The 17,827-nt window shown below is 43.6% G+C and overlaps 1 protein-coding gene across 1 annotated transcript in view; it reads right to left on the bottom strand.

Moving 5' to 3' along the window:
- The window catches only part of LOC142486774 (uncharacterized), a gene marked incomplete at its 3' end in the record, with an annotated part of 86,182 nt that overhangs the window by 40,017 nt on the left and 28,338 nt on the right, over nucleotides 1-17,827 (bottom strand). Inside the window, exon 3 of the mRNA XM_075585230.1 lies at nucleotides 15,391-15,864. Coding sequence (XP_075441345.1) covers nucleotides 15,391-15,864 — 474 coding nt within the window. The remainder of the gene's footprint in view (nucleotides 1-15,390; nucleotides 15,865-17,827) is intronic.

The following is a 17,827-nucleotide window of genomic DNA, read 5'->3' as shown; positions in this document are numbered from 1 at the left end:
TTCTGGGTGTGGGGTTAGGTTTTTAGGGCAGGGGATTGGGATAAGGGGCTAAGATTTTTAGGGTAGGGGGTAGCATCGGTATTAGGGGTTTTTAGTGTAAGGGTTAAGGTTAAGGGATTATGTTGGTGGCGAGATGTCCCTGCGGCAAGCTGAGTGGCGCATGAGCGCCGGCAGAGATTCGGTTGCGGCAAAAAGGCCTGCAAACAAACGTCGTAGACTGATCGTGAAACACTCGAGAGTAGAAGGGAGAGCGTTTGGATTGTATAACATGCTGCGAAACAGCCAGGGGACTGACTGCTGGAAAAGAACACAGCGACTTGTGTTATTATTCCCCGGTGCTTTACTCGCAGCCAAATGTTAAAACACAATAGAAATACACATAAATCCTTGTTGTTTTCTGACAAGGGTAATGATAATGTACAAGTTCATCCTGACAATTCCATACCGATTAGTTCACCAAATACAAAGAGATTCCAAAGACTTCCACGGATGTCTGCAAAGTACACATCCGTCTTTAGCACTGTTCACACCCTCGGACATCAGGGAAGAAACCTAGGAAGATTGATTGAGTTCCTGCACACAAGAAAAAACCTGCTTTGTCAAAAAATACAATTAAATAATAAAATGTTTTTGATCTAAAACTGCTTAAGGGAGCTTGTGTTTCCCCTCCCCCGTCAGTAATAAGAAAAAGATTATACCAGTAGCAGCATGTATACATTTCAGCATAGCCTTCTTAATATATGTATGACTAGGTTTACGAATACCTGATATTTTGCATTGGAAATGTATATATTGGTTTGTAAAGAACAGACTGCGGGTTCTAAAATTACAGAGAATAACAGTCACAGATTTAAACTGTGTTTCTTTTTGTCAATAACAAATTGCACTACTGTACTCACTTGATAAATAGGTCCCAAGTAGTGTCATTTTCTCTGCTGCGATAAATACCCCTAATTGTGTAACAGAGTTATTATATTGCTGTCTGCATTGTGTCAATGTCACGGGAGACCAGGGTCATATGATTGAGCAAAACAAGGAGGTAAAATAAATTGTCATTTATTTCAGGAAAAGACCAACACACAATGCAACACAATTTACACTTACTTTGGAAACCAGGGGTAGCATAACACCTTTCCTAGTTGTAGGGGCTTATGACCAAGCTTATCCTAGTAACCATTGCAAAACAAACAGCTAAATAATCCAGGCAGCTTTTACTGCAAGTAGCATCTTCCTGCTAGAGACTTGTTACGTTACACTTAGGGGCCTATGCACTAAAGGTTCATAAAAAAAAATCACCGGGCCATTTAAATCACCGTTTTTATGAGCGTTGCTATCACGGTATCAGAAAGCCTTCATTACCTGTCATAGAAAAATTCACAAAACGGGCGATAAGCCGGTGATCTGATTAAAGCTGCAGTTCAGGCTCCCGTTTTTTTTTTTTTTTTTTTTTTATTTTTTTTTTTTTTTTTTAACTTCAATAGTTTCATGTGGGCAATCTCTACTTACCTAAAGAACTGCATAGCTGCCGGTCAATTCGTTCTTTGTCTATTGATCGGCAAAGTTTGGCGACATCTTTAAATATGGGGAATGTAAATCGTTGCTATAGGAACAAGCATGCTTGTTAAAATAGAATACAAAGAAATTGGTCTTTCAAAGGTGTTTTTTTTTTTTAAAACAGAAAATGCTAAAAGTATTTTTTCTTACTACAGAACTGATTTATTAAAAAAAAACACACATGCAGGATATTGCATGAACTGCAGCTTTAACGACCCTCTGAAAAGGCCTTACCCCGCGAGTTGTATCTGCTGCAGAGAGAGCTGCTCTGAGAGAGCCGTCTCTCCCTGTGCAAATCTCGCCCGAAATGTATGTGTATAAATTTTAATTTTGTTAATAGTTTACATGAGCAAGGGGTCTCCTGAGCTGAACTGAATTGGTTTCAGCCTCGGGGACCCCCAACTTCCCGAGATACAGGCCCTGTTATGGGGTGCCGGTGTCTCCTATGCATTTTAATCCCATGGTCACGTGACGCGGACATTTAAATGCATAGGCGATACCGGCACCCCATAACGGGGCCTGTATCTCAGGAAGTAGGGTGTCCCTGAGGCTATTCGCCATGGTAATGAAGTTTACTGTAAATGCATTTTTATTGCATAATAGTGCTAATATTAATGTATATCAGCTCCAGAGATTCCCGGCATCAATCCTATGCAGGATTTCTTTCTAAATCCCATCTCGCCGCTCCTCTGCAGCTTTCCAACACCTTTACGCCAACTTTTTCTGGCGTGAGGATTTTGTGATAAAATCACCATTCTAGAGCGGTGATAGGCGTTCATAGCCTAATCACTGCTACTAGAATTGCGTGAGTTTATGAACATGCCGAAAAGCGGTGATAAATGGCTTATCACCGCTGCCTCAGTGATTTTTTTTTATGAGCAATTTTTTTTGAGCGATTCAGTCTTTTATTACCCACTTATTACCACTTACTGAAAAGCAGCAGGCATTTTGGGCGGTAAGTGCTTGATAAGTGGCTTATGAACGCTTAATGCATAGGCCCCTTAGCCTCTGAGAATCTTAGATGACTTACTCAGAGCTTGGAATTCTTGGAACACACATTGAATCCCACCTCTGGGATTGTGACTAGCTGTCTTATACACTTTGGGACAGGCAGTCCCACAGCTTGTCCACCAACCCCCGGCATGGGAATTTAATCACTGACCAATTACACACTTTGCCAGGTTTGTGAAAGCTGGCACCTATGGCTTCAGAAAAGTAAGAGGGCATGTGCGCAAGATCTCCATCTTGCTCACTTACTATTCTAAGCCCCCCGCAGACTCAATGCCCGAAAGTCTGGGGCACGTGACAACTGAACAGGATAGCTTGCCTTCATCCCAGGATGCTAGCACTTAACTTAGCTATCCTGCCCATCTGGCTGCTCACACCTATGGCACAAGTGTTACTTTGATCTATGGGACTTCCAAGAGATGACTCCTTTGATCCTGATATGAAAAGACCCTGCCTAATGTTGCATGTATAAAGTAAAACATATTTTAGTAAAACACTGCTACTTAATAAAATATACTTCTATACATGCTTCTGTTAAAATATGTTACACTCTATCTCAATACACCAAAACAGAAACAAGGAGAAAAGGGGGGAGAAACACTGAATGATAGTTTAACAGCTACTGGGATATCAATCCCCAAGTTAGTGGATGGGCTGATGGTAGAGTGTATAATATAATTAAAAATACTTACACGGCCTTGTGTAAGTGTTATCTCATCAAGGTTTCTTTTCTTTATCTTCTTCCCGTCTCTTCCTTCAACTTGATCTCGTTGCTCTTTCTTGAGTCTTGATGGTAGATTCTTCTGATAACCAGCTGCTTTTCTCAGATGGAATGTCCCTCAAAAGGAATTGTTAACAATGGCTCCACGGTGTCACGTGACCGTGACATCGCTGAGCCATCTTGATTGGACCATGCAGGGGGAGATGCAGCCGCCAGAGACGGTAAGACAGTTAAATATATACTGTAAATAAAACCCTTTTTTTTAATTTTCATTTGAATCTCCGGGTTATCATTGAGCAGAAGGTGGCAACCCTGCATGCATTACCGTTTTAGCAGAACGTTGACAGAGGAAAGGGCGGGTCTTGGCAATATTACTGAGGAAGAAGCAACACATTGTGGCCATGCAGTGAATGGAGAAGGAAAGGGAGGAGTCAAATGTCCCTCCTAGGCAACGCGCTTTGGTGACAGGATAGGATGATGGTATCTTGTACAGTGATGGAGAAAGGGGCTTTTAGGTCAGGTTCAGGAGGAAATATGAGCTCAGTTTTAGACATATTAAGTTTAAGGCGGCGGAGCACCATCCACGAAAATATAGCCAAGAGGCAACCCGAGACTTGGGACTGGATTATAGGCGGGAGGTTAGGGGTTAGGGTGGATATATTTGTGCATCATCTGCTTAGAAATGATACCCAAGGACAAAAGAGTTGATGAGGACACCAAGTGATAGTATGTTGAGAGAAAAGGAGATGTCCCAGAACAGAGCCTTAAGGCTGGGTTGCGCAAATTGGGGGGCATGAGATTATCTGCGGGGGGGTGGGGGTGGGGGGTTACAGAGGTCCTGCGCGCTTTCTGAAGGCACTTAAATTAAATGCCGGGGAAGTGCCGAAGTCCTCTGTAAACTTCCCTTATCTTGGTTCAGACGACTTCTGGTGATGTGTCGCCATGGCAATGCGGCATCAAATGACGCCACGGGGTCATGTGATGTCACATTGCTATGACAACGTGACGTCATGACGCCCAGAACGCTGGAAGCAATGTAAGGGGGGGGGGGGCGCACCCAGAGACGGGGACAGCTGTCAGGGGGACACAGGAGAAAAAGATTGTGCTCCCCTGCCTTAAGATACACCAACGGATAGATTAACAGGAGACAAAGACATGTCAGCAACAGAGACCAAAAATGTGCGATGGGAGAGGTATAAGCTATATTACTGTCTCCAATGAGGTGCGGCAAAGTGAGACCATCATTTTTTCTGCTATCTTCAGGAAATTTGACTAAGTTGACATTATTATCCCTCACCTAGAAGTATACCAACTCCAATAAGGAAAGCCATTTGTTCCATGACATTTGATGAATACTGAATATATTCCTGGCACTATTAGAGCACCCACTACTCTACATAATCAGGATGGAGAAAGCTGCCCAGCCCCATAGCAACAGCCCTGCTCGGGAAAATCCCGCGGCCCTCCAAGCTGGTCAGGTCACTATGTCCAGACAGGTAATACCGGTATACACATACACGCCGAGAGAGGTAATACTGGTATACACATATATGGCCAGAGAGGTAATACCGGTATACACATACACGGCCAGAGAGGTAATACCGGTATACACATACACGGCCAGAGAGGTAATACCGGTATACACATACACGGCCAGAGAGGTAATACCGGTATACACATACACACCCAGAGAGGTAATACCGGTATACACATACACGGCCAGAGAGGTAATACCGGTATACACATACACATACACACCACCAGAAGGAGAGAGCAATTCTTTTTAAATGCCGTAAAAAGGATACAGTGGATGACTACCAAGAAAGAGGAAACATCTGGGACAGATGTGACAAAGTGTGGCCATTCATGAAGTGTATTCTTTTTGTCATGTGCACATACTGTATTGTTTCTGTGGTTAATAAAAAAGGGGAAGAGGATGGGGGGTGCGGTTTGGTTGATTTTCTTGTACAACTTTCATCTGAAATTGCGAGGCAGCTCTTGGAATTCGGAGCTTTCATCCGCATCCAGAAAATGTAGGGAACACATAACATGGCGGCGGGCAGGCAGGTTAACCCCTCGACTGCCATGGGGGAAAACATGGGCATATGTTTAAAAGCATGCCACTTGTTACCTTCCTTCCTTCCTTTTCACGGATTACCCTAAAATCAGTGTTTTCCCAACTCCAGTCCTCACGGAGTCCAAACAATCCAGGTCTTAAGAAGATGCTCAGATCAGCACAGGTGGCTCAATGGTTTTGACCCGAGCCACCTGTGCTCAAGCCGGGATATCCTTAAAACCTGGACTGTTAGGGGTCCCTTGTGGGCTGGAGTTGGGAAACGGCAATTAGCCTGCTCAATTAATTAGTGCACGTGTCGAGCCAGAAACCCATTAAAAAATGGGTTCTTTTTATACTAATGTCACTGAGTTTAGTCTAAAAAAATCCATTAAAAAAAAATCAATATGTTTTGCATTTTTCAGGGAACACCGGATACCAGCGTATTTTTTAGCTACTTCTGTTTACCTGTTGGACTAATGCTGGCCTAAATAAGTACTTTGCAAATAAAGAACTGAGGGGGAAAAAAAGAACCATTTACTTGCGGCTTTAGGGTCTGACAAACAGTCATGTAACCATAAAGCATTATGGATGGTAAAAACCCTTCTAAGATTTAGGTTTGTTAAAAGTTTAAAATGTTATTTAAAAATACTTATTTGTCAAATGGTTTTTTTTAAGTGTAAATCAACCTAATAACCATGCCCCTGTCCTAACTGAACTTTTATCTTGGGCGGGAAAGTGGATTAACAAAGTTTAATACATTCAGCTGAACCCCGTTTTAACGCGGTCCTTGGGGTCCACAACTGGGATCGCGTTAAAATTTCACCCAGCCTATGGTGTAGAGGTAAAGCATTGGTATCAGTATATGGAAGGTCCTGAGTTCGATCCCTGCATGTGTATTATACAAAATGTACTAATGTTCAATTCCCACATGGTGTGTGTATGTGTCCGTTAGTCAATAAAGCATTGAATTAAATGTTTTTAAAAAAAATTTGAAAAAAAAATTGACACTGCTGAGGAGAGTGAGGAGAGCACGTGGACAGATGCAGAGAGGAGAGCACGTGGGCTCCTATGAAGTGAGGAGAGAGATCTAGATGCCGGTAAGTCCTCGCGCGGCAAAATGGAGGTTTTAAAATCGGGAGCCATGCTCAGACCGCGTTATAAGCTGATTCGCGTTGTAGCGGATCGCGTTATAACGGTGTTGAGCTGTATTTTTTTTTTTAGAGATGCAACAAAGGTTAATGCTCCTGCTGACACATTAAGCGGGATATTCTGTGATATCACTGCCATTAAATGTTATGCTGTAGCTATTCTGTGTTACGTTGTGTTATCATCGGGAGCAGAGAAGCCTTGCTTGTCTGTATAGGGCTGACAGTGTACATAGAATTTTACTGGCTCAGCGAGTCCCTGCCCTAACAACCCTATAATCTAATGTTGGCACAGGGAGATAGAGTGATTTGCCCCAGATCACCAGGAGCCCACCCCGGGGTTTGATCCAGTCTCCCCCTGCCATTGCTTTCAGTCAGCCCCTCACTGAGCCACTCCATATGATGCAGCTGGTCGCAGGAAATTGTGAAGTGCTTCAAAACAAACTTTTCTGCGTGAAGACCAGCGCCGGTCGGGATGTTTGTGGGGCTCCGTGCAAGGACCTTCTCTGGCGGTATCTCCTCAGCGTCGCGTCATCATGGCTCCGCGACGTCAAATGGTGCTGCGTTGCCATGACAATGTGATCTCACGTCACAGAGCCATGATAAGGGGACCCTGCATGAGGGAATGCCGCCGGAGAAGGTAAGTGTGTTACAGAGACCCCGCACTCTCCCCCGGCAATCAGTTTATCAGTTTAATTGCTGGGTGGGGAGAGCGCGGGGTCTCTGTAAGCGCGGGGCACAGTGCGACGGCACTGCCATTAAGCCGGCACCAATTCAAGACTACTGGGTGTAAATAATCAATTCCCCCTCCTCATATATTTATATTTTCTTTACAGGATCTGAACCACACTGTCTGCAGCCCAAGTTTAAATGTCCCTCCAGGAAAAGCAAAATGGCCACCAAACCCCTGGCCAATAGGAAGCCACAACATCATAGGTTGATGAAATCAAGTGGACGCCATTTAACACCACCCCTGGGCCCCCCATGTAGTAATACCAGGGTATCTCTACTAAGAGGGTGGGGGGCAGTGAGGGGATCGGTGAGGGTAGTGCCAGGCTGCTAGCACCGCACACTCCGGCTAAATCAGCCTCTGTGCTTGATAAAAGTCAGCCAATGGGCTCAGTCATGGAGAGAGAATCCCTGGGGAAACTGCTGGACGGAATCTAGGTCTGGAGAGGGCTGGAGGTCACTGCTTGTGAGCAAGTCTCAGACACAGCATTTAGACAGGACGTGCAGGGTAGCACATTATGTTATTTGGAGCTGCTGAGTTCTGTAAATAGGTTTGTGCTGCAATAAACTTGTCTCTTTTAAACGAGCAATTCATGAGATGTTGTTGTTATTATTATAAATCTACTCAGGATTGAAGCAGGGGGTCTCTGGGGCTCAAACCCATTCATGTCAGCTCTGGGGATCTCCTGTTTCCTGAGATACTTAGCACCATGGGGGTGGGGGAGCTGTATCTCTGCAAAGTTTCATGCTCCTGTGTGATGCGTGGCCAAACCTGATGACGTCACGGCTTCCTATTGGCCCGCAGGGAGCAAGAGCTTGGAAACTCCACCATTACGTGAACCCTACAAGCTGACCGGAGTGGCTACCGGCACCCCCTATGGAGGTAAGTATCGCCGGAAGTAGGGGATCGCCAGAGCCGAAATTAACGAGGTTCAGCTCCGGAGACCCCCTTTTAAAAAATAAAATAATTCTGAAAAAAATGGCCGGCTTGGATTTCCACTTTAAGCCTCAGCCTTCAAAGTGTCTGTATGTAGGACACAGCCCTGACTACAAAAACTCTGTTACACCCCTCTTTCCATTCTGTAAAAAAAGGGGGGTTGGCCGCGACCATCAGGAATAATCCTGATATTACAGGAATACAAGTAGGTGATCATTCATACAAGTTAGCACTCTTCGCAGTGAGAGTCAGTCTCTCTCTCTCTCTCTCTCGTCAAATTTTCAAAGACTATCAGGGTTTAAAATTAACAACAATAAATCAGAAGCCCTGAATTGTAACAAATTGCATCAAGTAAACTATCCCAAACTAATTAATTACAACTAATTAACTAATTAAACTAATTTAAAAAAAGCTACGAGAAGAGCTAATAATGTGGACTGAGTTCCAAATTTCCTGGATTGGACGACTGCTGTTGGTTTCAAACTCTCCCAATCCCCATTAAAATCAAGGCCCTCAAGGCCTCAGAGACATATTTAAATCTATATGGAATTAGGATTAGCAGGAGAATTTTGACTACCCCGACAAATAGCAGGAGGCTTTGTACTCCCCTGCCTAATGGCGTACTATAGAGAAGACCAATTATCCCAAGTAGTCACTTGGACCCTAGTTTGAGAAGGTGGGTAGAAATGGAATCTTCTCTGACCAGCCCATTGTCTCTCGACAAACTAATCTGGCTTCCGCCACAACATAAAAGACGTTTTAGAGAATCACTACCGACCACATCACATTCGTTAAAGATATGGGACACAACCAGACTGAAGTTCTCTCTCACCACTGCAAAATCCCAATTGACCCCATTATGGGGAAACCCAGATTTCTTACCTGGCCTCCAAACCAAAGCCTCCACAAGCTGGGGTGGGGCAGGAGTCGAGAGAGTAATGGACTTGAATAAGGACAACAACCCATTACAGTTCGACTTTTTCCATAGGAATTGGGACATCTCTAACCAGGAGTTTTTTTTAGATTCCTACAGCTAAGGTCCTTTAACTCGGGATTCGCTCCCCTAACCAAATTTGAAAGTTTATGTATAGGATGGTCAGAAAGATAGAAATTAACCTCCCAACTGCACGGCTATTTTACTGGTAGCCCTGAAGAAAGGGGCAATAAACTTAAATATACGACCCAATGGGAAACAGACCTCAATGGAGAGTTGAATGGTGAGGACTGGGAGGAAATCTTTGAAGCTACCATCAAGAGCTCCATTTGTACAACAATCAAAGAAAACGCCTATAAAATGTCAGAGTATGGCACCCATGGATCGCACACACGCCGCTATCCCAGGCCTCAACCAGCACACTATCCTCTTATGAGAGCATTTGGGGTGTCAAACCCCAAGGGTGGAAATCAAAGACCCATTCGTAACCCTTGCCTTGGAGATTAATTGCCCTAGATGAGCCGAATCTAGCAGTAAATGTCATATTTTTAAGATGTACCTGATAGAATTCACACGTAAATACCACTGTATTACAAATTAATGTGTCCCCCCCTCCCATCCCTCCCCCTTTTTGATTTCCACCCCATTATTATTTCTGTCATTTCCTCAATACCATTGTACTGTTTTGTATGTTTTATTTCAGTTAATGTTGTAAAGCTTACCAATAAAAAAACTTTAAATATAAAAAAAAAAAGGGGGGGGGGGGGTTGGTTGGTATTGGGGGAGGGGAGGATTGCTGATTTAAACTCCTACAACTGTTTCTTCACTTCTTCAGAACATGCATACCTCTTCTATACCCTAGGGCAGGTGTGGCCAACCCGTCCTCAATGAGCCACCTGTGCTGAAGCAGGGATATCCTGTAAGCCTGACCTGTTGGTGGCCCTTGAGGACTGTAGTTAGCCGCCTCTGCCCTAGTAACTCCTCGCAAACTGCAGGAGGTCAGCTCCCGCATCCCCAGGAAAGTAAGGCAGCAGAAGAGGACACACAGAATGCTAACACATTTGGGGAGACTTTGTAAGATTTGGTTTAGCGGCCAGAAAATGTATAGAGCTACAGTACTAAAGGATCGGTTTAATCAAGGAACACAAATCAACAAAACATAGTCCCCCTTACACCGGCATTGCGTCTCAGTGCCAATGTAGCAGATGCGTCACACCAGCCAGGAATTCTGGGAGTGTCAGCACGACATGGGGAGAATTTAGTGGGTGCAGATAATATAAATAGATGCAGGTCTGGCGTTCTCTCCCCTTTTTTATGGCGACAGAAAAATCTACCAGTTCTGAGCAGAAAGGAACCAGTCGCTGATCTGCGTCATATTTAAGTTTCTTCAACGGTTATGCTAAAAAGGCCACAAAATGCACCCGTTATGCTAAATATTTATTTTCAGGGTGAGGGGGAAATTTTTACATTCTGAAGGTGAAATGCTTACGTGAATTTCAGTCAAAAATGCAGTTCAACTTTTAGATCATAAAGCCAATGGATTTGTCACCGGTGTTTAGAGTTACCACAATAGCGGCATGATACTGTACATATATAAAGTAACCAAACAATGGCAATTATAGTGAATACCCGGGGAGGTTATTAATATCAGCCTCTGAATGATGAGCATGTATTCAGTGCTTTGCAAACAACCAGCTGCGCCACAGCTGTATTCTAAGCACTAAAAGATCCCCATATTCAGAAATGAATTGGCATTGGATATTTCTGTTTGGTCAGAATATGTTGCAATAGAAAAGACTGTATATACAACACAGCTGCTGAATGCAGAAACAAAAGAAGCGTCCGCAGCAATTATAGTGTTAACAGGAAGCGTGCAATATGGCATGAAATAAACAGAGAACAAACTACATTGAAAGATTATTAAATGTAGCTCTTCTGGTATGATGGGCTTAATCCAAAAGGCAGGTCTCCTCAAAGACAGAGCTACAAAGTAGCGCGCTACTCACAAGTTCATAACGAAAGCTCCATATGGGACCAGAAACGTTTTGTCCCCACTGTGCTTGGCTGTCACATTAGTGGGGAGCTTCATTATGAACGTGTGAGTAGAGCGCTACTTTGTATCTCTGTCTCAGAGGAGACGGGCACTTGGAAGACATTGTGTGTCTGTGCCGCGTTGGCTGCACAAGCCGGATTCTCCTCCTCGCCTGAGGCCGTTTCCCAGCACTTTGACATTGTACTTTAGTCCAAAAGGAACATTAGGAGCAGAAATAACTTGCTGTCCAACTACATGGGGCCACTGACCTTAGGAAGCAAGATGGACATATCATGGTACCCGGGCACCATGAACTGCCGTTCTAACCATGCAATAGCGGTTTATATATCCCACTCCATGGAGAACTGTCAGTATGCCACAAAATGCTTGTTTTATGTATGTTTATCTTTGTTTGGATAGCACCATCCATGTACATAGTGCTTCCCAGTATTATACACAGAAAGATAGTGTGAGAAATCGTAGGCTTATACTAGATCAGCCGAAACGGCCTATCTGGTCATTGTGGACAATGGGAATTTTGTCCAAAAACGTCCCAATCGCCTGCTTCGAGGGCTATAGAATAAGTTCCATAGTGGGAGTAAGCGCACCAAACAACATGAATCATCATGAAAAAGAGTCCGGCCCTGAGCAGTTTACAATCCAAGCTGTATGTAGGCGAAGGAGCGGCTCAGTGAGTAAAGACACTGACTGGCACTGAGTGTGAAGCAGGGGAACCTGGGAGAAGGAGCGGCTCAGTGAGTAAAGACACTGACTGGCACTGAGTGTGAACCTGGTTCAGTTCCCGGCGTCGGCTCCTTGTGACCTTGGGCAAGTCACTTTATCTCCCTGTGCCTCAGGCACCAAAAACATAGATTGTAATCTCCACGGGTCAGGGACCTGTGCCTGCAAAATGTCTCTGTAACGCGTATGTAAACCTACCAGCGCTATACAAGAACATGCTATTATTATTATTAGTAGTAGTAGTAGTAGTAGTAGTTATTACATTAACTATAGTTAATAATAGTTAATAATGGTTAATTATATTATTATAATTACAATGCTATTATTATTATTATTATTAGTAGTAGTAGTAGTAGTACAGCAGGGCCCCGGGTATACGGCGGGTTCCATTCCAGAGGCCCGCCGTATCGTGAAAATCGCCGGAAAGCGGATCCGGCGATTTTCAGTGCTGCGCATGCGCAAACTGGCATTTTTGCCGGTCTGCGCATGCGGGCCGGGCGCACCCGCCCGTTCTGCGCGATTTCAAATTCAACATGGCGGCCCCCTTCTCGGTGCCAGCGGATCGCCGAGAAGCAGGGCCCTGCTGTATGTAGGGAGAACTTTGTTACAGAGACATTTGGCGGGTGTCATGGTAAGTGCTTATACAGGGGGCGAGTACTAATTACTGAAATGCTTAATTAAAGAGGTGAGTTTTAAGAAGGGCCTTGAAAGTGGAGAGAGAAGGCGCGTGTGTCAGATATTTAGGAGATGGACATGTTTAGCCTTAAAAAGAGAGAAGGAGAATTTTCTAAGTAATATAGGATTTCATGGGAAGCCAGGAGAGGCATTTCAGCAGGGGAGACGCAGAGACAGATTTGGGAGAGTGTGAAGTGATTCTAGCAGCAGCGTTTAGGATAGATTGTAGGGCAGACAGGAGAGAGGCAGGAAGGCCGGACAGCAGGAGGTTACAGTAGTCAAGATGGGCGAGAATGGGATATACCAAATAAGTAAACATGGGAAGGATGTTGATCCAGGGAGTAATCTGTTTGCCAAAATTTAGAGTCAGGATGGAATTTATTTTCCCCCTTATGAGACATCATTAGATGATATTTCACTGGGGCCTTGTGTTTGCCTCCCTCTCGATCAATTTACTTTAAATACAAATATAGGATCAAGTTTCATCTAAATTTAGCAGAGGTTGAACTTGATGGACGTACGTCTTTTTTCAACCTCATCTACGATGTAACTATGTAACTGCGTAACTATATAACTATGTAACGATGCCAATGCTTTAGATTTAGCAGTAGAGCAACAGAGGAAAGGGCGTATCGTCACAACGTTATGGAGGGAAACTGTAACGGTCGTAGAGACAGCATTAATGGGAGGGTCAGAGGGGGGAGTAACGTGTGATGCCGTGTCTCTGATATCGTTTTAGGAGTCATGAGTTATAGAGCGAGTTGGCAGACACACTGCTTTTTCCCCATCTAGTCGTGGCTGTTTTATGATGCTATTGTTAAGGCAAAAGAAAATCTATCTGCAACAAATCCTTAATGCGACAACCAGCAATTTAAATATATAACTGTAATCACTGAAAGGGAAGCGGGGTAATATTTTAGGGCACTTCAGCTTGACTCAGTCTCTTAAAGCTGCAGACCGAGCAATATTCGACATGTTTTTTTTTTAAATGAATAAGTTCTGTACTATAAGAAAATACTTGTAGTATTTTTTTTAAACAACTGTGAATGACCTTTTTAATGTAGTATAATGTAACAATAATTTTTGTTTCTATAGCAAGCATTTACAAAGTCACACCCCCTTCCTCTTCTGAAACAGGCTCTGGCACACCCCTTTTTGAGCCCTGCCCTCTCTCTAGCAGTGCACCAATTGTATCTAGTGACTGCCTGGTCACATGATTTTCGCCACAGAACGTTGCAGCTTTAGTCCTCTTCTGCTGCAATGACCCACCAATCACCCATTTAGTGAACCCCCGAGTCGAATCTTCTCGCAGGAGAACGGATCAGTCGGCAACTTAGCTAATTACCTATGATTGTGTGGATTGTATTGATGCGCATATTAAAGGGGGGAAAAAAATCTATAAAAAACAGCAGCTTGGAGTGCTGCTTTAAAGGAACAATATTCTGTGTGTGTTTTTTTAAATCCTTTGATTTCTACAGCAGGCTTTAGCCCACCTCCCCAGCAGTGTGAGATCTTTGTAACACTTTCCTGAATGGGGTCATTTGTTGCCAATATTCCCAGCAGTTTGAGCTGCAAACTGTGAGGCTGCGTCCATAGAATGTGGAGCAGCGCTGAGCCGCGCGGACGCTGATGCTCACCTGATCAAGCATGAGCGATTTCATGCCCATGCAGGCGAGCCAGCGTCCGCGATCGGGAGGCAGGGGGAGGCGTGGGCAGTGACGTCGCTGGGCCAATCGCCCGCGACGCACCGACGTCGAGGCGCCGTGACGTTGATGCTGCTTCGAGCTGATTGGATGTTTTCAGCCGACAGCGCGCTGAAAAACAGCTTGGCTGCCGGCTGAAAAATCCAACTCCTCAGCACGCCTGCGGACGCTCGCGTGAGCCCCCTCTAAAAACATCCTCATAGAGGATGCCGGGGCTCAGCGCGGAGCGTCCGCACGGCTCAGCGCGGCTTGTCCTTCTATGGACGTGGCCTGACAACGGATGATGTTACCTTAGTGATATAAGAATACATTGTAGCTGCGGAGTTACACTGACTGAAGGATTGATTGAAACTGAAAGGCGCAGCCACTTAGTAAACCCTGGGAAGCAGCAGGATCTTTGCCGATTGATCTCAGGAGAATGAATCGATTGGCAGCTTAGGTAATTAGGTATCAATAAAGGTAATCAAAGGCTGTGTATATTAAAACAAACCCGTATATATATCTATTTTTTTTTTTTTAAGTGCTACTTTGATTGCCCCTTTATTAACTATTAAGATGAAAGCAGCCAGCAAACCAGACACAATAAGGTTGTGGGGGGTAACAAGTAAGAGGGAGCAGCGGTCACATCTGTACTTGATACATTGTTAAGAAGATTGATATGATATTCAGGTATTAAGGATGCGAGTGACAGAGAGAATATGTATGCATGTTTGGCTGACACAGAGGACTCACTTCCAGGAAGCAGGACACATCTTGTTTCGACCACAGATATCTGTTACTTCTGTTCTTCAAAAGAAACAAATTGCCTCCCCACTGAGATGTGTGATGGACCATACAGTACATGAGATACTGGAAAATATTCCACCAGCCATAAAACTGGAATGTGTTTGGGGCAGACCCAAAAAAACAATTCTCTGTGACTCAGACAGAATGAATAACAAAGGAAGCAAAAAAATTATATAAAATAATTACAATTATTCAAATTCCCAATATCTGGTTCTTATTTATTTCAGTGAGAAAAGGGAATAGGAATTATTGTAAGTGATTTCTTGGATTATCAGATCAGCCAACAAACTGAAATTTTTATTCCCAGCACAAATTAAAAATGATCCCTCTTTTAAGTTATGGATTTAATAATGAAAATGGGTTTCTTACCTCTGAAAGGACTGTTGTCTTTTTGGCCACTTCAATCTGATACAGTCGTACCCACTCCCATGGGATGGTTACGAACAAGCAAAGGACCATTAGTAGTGCAAATGCTTCTAGCCAAGTGTCCAGCGTAGGGCGATTATGTACAGTCCGGACATTTAACCTGAGAGCTGTTTTTCTTTTGACAAGACTCTTTGAATGGCCTATCGGCTTCTTGCGTGAGAACAGGACGAGGAAGCCAATGAAACAAAGCATGGAAGCAGCCAAAGACGCTTTGGAGTAAATATTCCAGGTCTGAAAAGGTGACTCTAAGGACCATGGGGGTAAGGGAGCAGGTTCAACATCTGGGGAACCAAGGATCATGTGTTTTAGAAAATCGACTTTCTTCAAAAGCCACATACGGACAGAATCCATATTGGCTGCAAAAAAGGTTTCAGCTCTTCTCCAGATGTCCAAAAAGGTTGTTAATTCCAGGCCAATCTGCAAGCAGACCAAGAGTATTAGAATATTCAGGAGCCTCAGAAATACATACATACATATATATATATATACACATACATACAGTACATACATAGTTACATAGTAGATGAGTTTGAAAAAAGACATACGTCCATCAAGTTCAACCTATGCTAAATTTAGACAACAGATACTTTATTCTATATCTATACTTACTTATTGATCCAGAGGAAGGCAAACAAAAAACCCCAGTGTCATATCATCCAGTGATATCGCATAAGGGGGAAAATAAATTCCTTCCTTACTCCAAGAATTGGCAATCGGATTACTCCCTGAATCAAGATTCTTCCCATGTTTACTTATTTAGTATATCCCTGTATACATTTCCTTTCTAAAAATATATCCAAATATATATTTGTAAGACTTAAGCCTACAATTATAGTGGTGGCAAAAGTCTGTCGGCTTTATTGCCCTTATCGTAGTACCGCTGGTTGGTCCGATTAAAGGATTTCTCTACATTCTCCAGCTGGATTTGCCTTAACTCATTTCTGGTGGCGGTCAAAATTTTGTAAACTTTCTTCGAGGGATTAGATTTATGTTGTTGCTCCAACTTATTAAATGTGTCTGTCAAATCCTTGAGTCATTTTAATTTAGTCTTTATCCTGTGAGATGCAATAGAAATAAGGTCACCTCTGATTGCGGCCTTATGGGCTTCCCACAGGACCGCCGGTGAAGTGACAGAACCTAAATTAAGGGTAAAATAGCCTGTTAGAGCTATTTTGATCTCCCTTACTATTTCTGGATGGTTCAGTAAAGAGTCGTTTAGTCTCCAGTTATAAGAGTTCGATTTCACAAATGGAGTAGTGAGGATTAATGTAATAGGTCCATGGTCTGACCAAGTAGTCGGACCAATACCTGAATTTGAAGAAGCCTCTAGAACATTCTTGGTTACCAGAAAATAGTCTATACGAGAGTAGGTCTGGTGAGGAGCAGAGTAGAAAGTAAAATCTTTTTGTTCCTGATGTTGGGATCTCCAAATGTCTATCAAGGAGAAGTCTCTGACTATCTCTCTAAATGAGGGGAACCAGCTCTGTGACGCCCCTAAGAACGCCCCCCACGGCCCATCAACCATGGCCAGGGAAAGCGCCACAGCTTCCGCACGGGCGAAGGCACCATGGCCTGGGCCTGACAGTGATTTAAAGAACCCCCGAGCTGAATCTTCAGCAATTGATCACAGGAGAACGGATCGATCAGCAACTTAGCTAATCACTTATCAGTGTGCAGATTGTATTGATGCACATATTGAATGAATGAAAAAAATTAAAACGACAGCTTAAACTGCAGCTTTAACCTTTTCAGTCTTGGAGATAATTTCCGGTCATGTGATCACCTCAGCAGCATATCACATGACCACCATTAACCCTGTCTGGCAGACAGAAGGGGAAGTAGCAGTTAGTCAGATCATCCCCTACAGCAGGGGTGGCCAACTTTAGTCCTCAAGGGCTACCAACAGGTCAGGTTTCCAGGATATCCCTGCTTCAGCACAGGTGGCTCAATCGAAGACTGAAGCAGGGACTGATTGAGCCACCTGTGCTGAAGCAGGGATATCCTGAAAACCTGACCTGCTGGTTGCCCTTGAGGACTGCAGTTTGTCACGCCTGCCCTGGTAAATAAGCTTTTTTGCCATGACTTGGTATGTCATAATAAGCTAAGAGCCCATCATAAATATGGTCAAAAAACACAACTGGAGAAGATTTGACTCCCGTACATCCCAAACTAGTCATAAACTCATTGCCCAATGTGACTATTTCAAAGCGCATTCCAACTTTACGATACAGAAACCAAAAGAACAAAACATTCAAAATAAACATAGACACATTTGTACTTGGGCATTTTGTTCGGTCTTTCCTAAGAAATTAATTTTCTGCTGTTAATTTAGTTTCACCAAAACAAGGGGGAGGAAAAACAAATCATTTGTCCCAAAGGG

The sequence above is a fragment of the Ascaphus truei genome, unplaced genomic scaffold (genome assembly GCF_040206685.1).
Source record: "Ascaphus truei isolate aAscTru1 unplaced genomic scaffold, aAscTru1.hap1 HAP1_SCAFFOLD_985, whole genome shotgun sequence".
Taxonomy (NCBI): Eukaryota; Metazoa; Chordata; class Amphibia; order Anura; family Ascaphidae; genus Ascaphus; species Ascaphus truei.
This window is presented reverse-complemented; position numbering and strand designations above follow the sequence as displayed.